Genomic DNA, 4,545 nt, shown 5'->3' with positions numbered 1-4,545 from the left:
AAAGAAAATATAAACATATAAGTGGATTAGGTTAATTCGATTAATCAATGATTTGAGACTTCAAATCATGACCGAACCAAACCATCGTGATTTCATTTAAAAGAAAACCAAATCAATTATCTTGTGTCATTTTCATATGTTTTGGCTTAATGCCTGATGGGCATGTTATGGATGCAAATAGTTGGTAGGCTACACATTGTTCGAGTGCACCTTTACTATAGAGTACAACTTTTAAGTTAGTTGGACAACATTGTTCTTCATCATGTTTTGAACAGAATTTGATACATTTTTTTTTTTTTTTTTTTTTAATTTGCATTTTTGAACAGTGATTTGAAGAAGAAAATGTTGCTAAAAATAAAAAAAACTTTGCATATAATCAAATGCAGTGATCCAATAAAATTAAAGTAGAAACTATGTATGTTGATGGGAGGGCCAATAAACAGCTCCTTCTCTTGGACAAGGCAGAGGAGCAGGTTGTGCCATGAAGGTAGGATACTGCTGTCCTGGCATTACTACTGAGAAATCTGATGCATGTGATGCTTGTACCTGCTACAAATTTTTGCCTATTAAAAATTTTATATACCAATTCTTTGTTCAATGGATTTTCTCATGCATTTTCTGTTTCAATTTTTTCACTTATAATTACTTGTAAATCTTTTCACTTATAATTACTATGACTGTATTTGCTTTATTCTTCTATATAAGCGCAGAAACTCACAAATCAGATTCTAAAAATCTATTTCTTAAACTGGGAAGTGTAAGATGGAAAAACAGAGACTTACTGAGTGTGAATCTCCAAGTTTCTGCACTTGTGGTGATTCCAAGTGTGCGATAGAGTTGTCTTGAGATGACGAAAAAGATGCATTTGGCCTGAACAGATGCTCAAATATAGCCATTATAAGAAACATTGATATCAATATTGCTGTAGCCACAAAGCCAAAAGAAATTGCATTCATGGATGTGCCAAAGCTATTCCATGGACCTTCTCTGCCAACTTCTGTTTGAGATGGACTAGGATATGAACTACCGTAGATGTTCCATGGCTTCGGCCGTCCAGAATTAAGCTCACTCATAACTACTTTTCTGCTTAAATCTCTCGAAAGAAAATTCTTTTGAACTAATTTTGACACCGTCCCAACAACGAACACTCTATTGCAAGCTGAGGCTCTGCCTTTCCTCGAGGCGAATCAACCAATTTGGGGTTTTAAGAAAAAATCTCTACTCTTTCAATTCTGCTCCAGAACTTAATGATCTTGATCTACGAGACGAGATATCAGAAGCTCTTTTCAGCATTTTTATTCTATACCCTGAAAAGTGATCAAGATCTCTCGGATGGTCAAGATTCAGGAATTAGTACAATTAACGCAAGTAGAGAATCTATTTCAGTTTCAAAAGGAAAACAGATTATTAAGAGGAAATGATCCTTGATAGTTCTAATATATAATTTTTACTAGAAACAGATATAATCAGCAAAAAGAGACTTTGGATGGCCATTAGAAATGACCAATGGCTCACGCTGTAAGATCATCCATAGGACAATATTACTGTCGAAACATTCCCTATATGATGCTTCTGATGATTAAATATTCTGAATTGATGCTAAACATAGAAACCGAATGATGCAAAATGGAAAAAACCAAGAAAATAATAGATGATTACCAGAAATAGAATTAGTACAGGACAATCTTGCAGAGGTTCTTAGAAAACCTTCATTCGCATGTCGATGTTGAACCAAGAAAATGATATACAATATAAAAGCATAAACCTAGGTTTTCTTACAACAAATTGCAAGACAGTTTCCTTTTATATTTAGAAACAGGAGAAACCATTATCCCAAATCTTGTTAAATAAGATTTCTGTCATATAAGAACAAGACAGCCCTATCCCTCCAAAGCTTACCTAAGATGCAGCTCAATTCTAGCTATATAACAGCTTTATAGAGAATAGAAAATGTAAAGAGAAAGATGGAGAGTATATATGATAATCTCAGTTGAAAAACCTTTTTATGGGTGGTACTAATCCTGATGCCTAACTTAATGAGTACTGTACCTTGCCTGGAGAAGCAAACTTAAAAATAAATTGTAAACATGGGCCATCATGTCGGGTGAAGCGAAAGAGGTTGCTTTGAGGCTTGTTAGAAGCTTTCGATTTTGAAACACTGTAGCCTCCATTTGACCCTCTTTCTTTCAAATTTTAATGTTTGGAACAGCATTTTGTTGGAGAATGTGTGATTGAAAAAGAAAGAAAAGTATTCGATTTACGCGTAACATTATTTTATGAAAGATTATGTGGTTGAAAGTAAGAGTGAGAAGAAAAAACTGAAAGAGAGGGGGCCAAATGGGGGCGTAGTCTGTAGGCCTAGAGGTGTAAATCAGACCGTGGCTCTACAATTTTGAGGCTGCTTGGCAAAATCAATATTGAAAATATCATTTGTACAGAATTTTTTTTGTACCTACTTGACGGATGCATTGTTTGTAGCAAATGATTGGGTGTAAAAATTGACCGTTTTTAACACAGTTCAATGATAGTCAAGGAAGTGGGCAAATAATTTTGTACACCGAGCATGATTGAATACAATTAGTCTAGAAGTGTAAACTAAGTCGTGTCAGAAGATTTTGAGGTGGCATGGCTCAGTATCCGGCATGCCTAAAATTATATGGGTCGACACCTCCCATTAGCGTGACCTGTTGGCTCTTTCCAGGCAAGGCATACGAACTTAGCAATTTAATATTTTTGCCTACATTTTATTCTTAATTTTTGTTTAAGTACATATCTGAGTGATCCATGAGGATCATGGACCTCTACGGTCGACTGTGGCATGATTTGACTGTAGAGTTAGGCCGTCACACGACACAACACAACACAACCCATCACGAGTCGAGGCGACAGTGCATATTTTTACACCCCAAAGTTAGCCATAAGAATGCATCTTTGCTAAACCTAATCAGGCCAGCCTAGTTGCATTACTGAATAGATAGAATTGACAGATGTTTGCGGTTAGAAACTTTTGAAATTAAACACAGCCAAACAAATTTGATGGGATTTCAATTATTTCATTCCTTCCTTTCTTTTCTTGTATCTTTAATTCTCGCAGTTCCAAAAAAATCCTTTAATTCTCTCGTCATTGACATAAAAGTGCACGTCGTTCCCTTTATGAGAGTCTGTAGCATTAAATTTGTTCCATTTCTTAACCAAAAATGTAAAAATTTGGAAACGTTGTTGAGAATTCCTAAAGCAATATAATGACAGATGAAATTCTCAAGAAACTTTCATTACAAATGGATTCATCATTCAAGAGTTGGTAACATATCACATAATAACCAATAAGATAAAGATAGCTGTCAATAAATTGTTAAAGAATAAAGAATAAAGGCTGCAGCAAGTAACATTTAAGTTTATAATGGTGCACTATGATTGAGCAGGTGTGGAATCAAATCACATTATGCAGTACAAGTGTAGAGGATTTCAAAAAGAGAGAATAAATGTTGGATGTGTTACAGATTTGCACTATCTCAACACCCCATTATTCAAGTAAAAGAAAAAAGTAGTGTGTAGAGCTAAGAAAAGGAGGCGATGTAGATCACTGCAACACAGACGTGACTCGTCATGATAATAGATAACAAATAAAAACAAGATAATTGTCGTGTCACATGTTGTTCTACTAGCAGACTTAAAGAAATCGAGCTAGGCCAGCCTCAACACAAGACAATTAAGGGGTAGGTGCCTGTCCCACAGCCCTAGAGCTAGGCCTTATGAAAGGGCCCTTATGAACTTGGTGAATAATACAAACAAACATGAGACAGCTAATTTGAAAAGCTACGATACCACTTGAAGGTTCTATATAGCCAATTTATTTTGACCCAACGTGCGGAATTATACAATTAAAAGCAATAAGTTACTTTTTAATTGTTTCTAGATAGTTAATCACACAGTAAAATTATCCTACGTTGAATTGTCACAATATCAATAAAGTAGTAAATAACACAAGAATTGTTGACGAAGAAAATCCAAGTGAGTAAAAACTTTGGGACGAAGCCGGTAGCTTTCACTATAGACAATAATGAATTTACATTACAATCCGGCCTAGAAACTCCACTAGACTTGCTGATTTGATTTCTGCAATTTTCAAAACTCACTAGAACATGCTTCACCCATGCATGTTCTCGATCTTTTGGAATTGTCCATCTCCTGTGGATCACCAAGAACGCCTCGTTTTTGTATTCTTCCAGTGCTTCTGGTCCAATTTCCCTCAATTCTTCAACAACTTCTGAAAGTTATTGAGAAAGTATCTTCCTGTATTTATGTAGGAAGTGAGTGTTTTGGATTCTAGGAATTTAATGTTTTTCCAAAAGTTGTGATTGTACGAATTCAAGAATAAAATGATAAATTTAAAGGCTAGAGTAGGTTTTTGAATATTTGAATGATATTATGGAGAAAGCATACAAGAAACAACCACAACTTTGGGAAAAACATCAAATTCATAGAATTCAAAACATCTACTTTCTACATACATACAGGAAGGTACTTTCTCAATAATTTTCAAAG

At 34.9% G+C, this 4,545-nt stretch overlaps 1 protein-coding gene across 3 annotated transcripts; it reads right to left on the bottom strand.

The window, feature by feature from the left end:
- Positions 1–376: 376 nt before the first annotated feature.
- LOC111394796 lies at positions 377–2,018 on the bottom strand. 3 transcript variants are annotated; one of them, XM_023020782.1, is made up of 3 exons: positions 1,660–2,018; positions 783–1,307; positions 377–549 (listed from the first exon to the last, which is right to left on the bottom strand). In XM_023020782.1, exons 2-3 carry the CDS (start codon positions 1,071–1,073, stop codon positions 412–414), a joined length of 429 nt encoding a protein of 142 aa, XP_022876550.1. In that variant the 5' UTR covers positions 1,074–1,307; positions 1,660–2,018; the 3' UTR covers positions 377–411. The 3 variants fall into 3 exon arrangements, with proteins under 3 accessions (XP_022876550.1, XP_022876553.1, XP_022876552.1); XM_023020785.1 differs by having other exon boundaries at positions 377–546; XM_023020784.1 differs by having other exon boundaries at positions 1,900–2,018.
- Between the last annotated feature and the right edge of the window lie 2,527 nt (positions 2,019–4,545).

The sequence above is a fragment of the Olea europaea genome, chromosome 5 (genome assembly GCF_002742605.1).
Source record: "Olea europaea var. sylvestris chromosome 5, O_europaea_v1, whole genome shotgun sequence".
Lineage (NCBI taxonomy): Eukaryota > Viridiplantae > Streptophyta > Magnoliopsida > Lamiales > Oleaceae > Olea > Olea europaea.
Note: the sequence above shows the minus strand (reverse complement) of the source record. Positions and strands in the feature narration are given on the sequence as shown.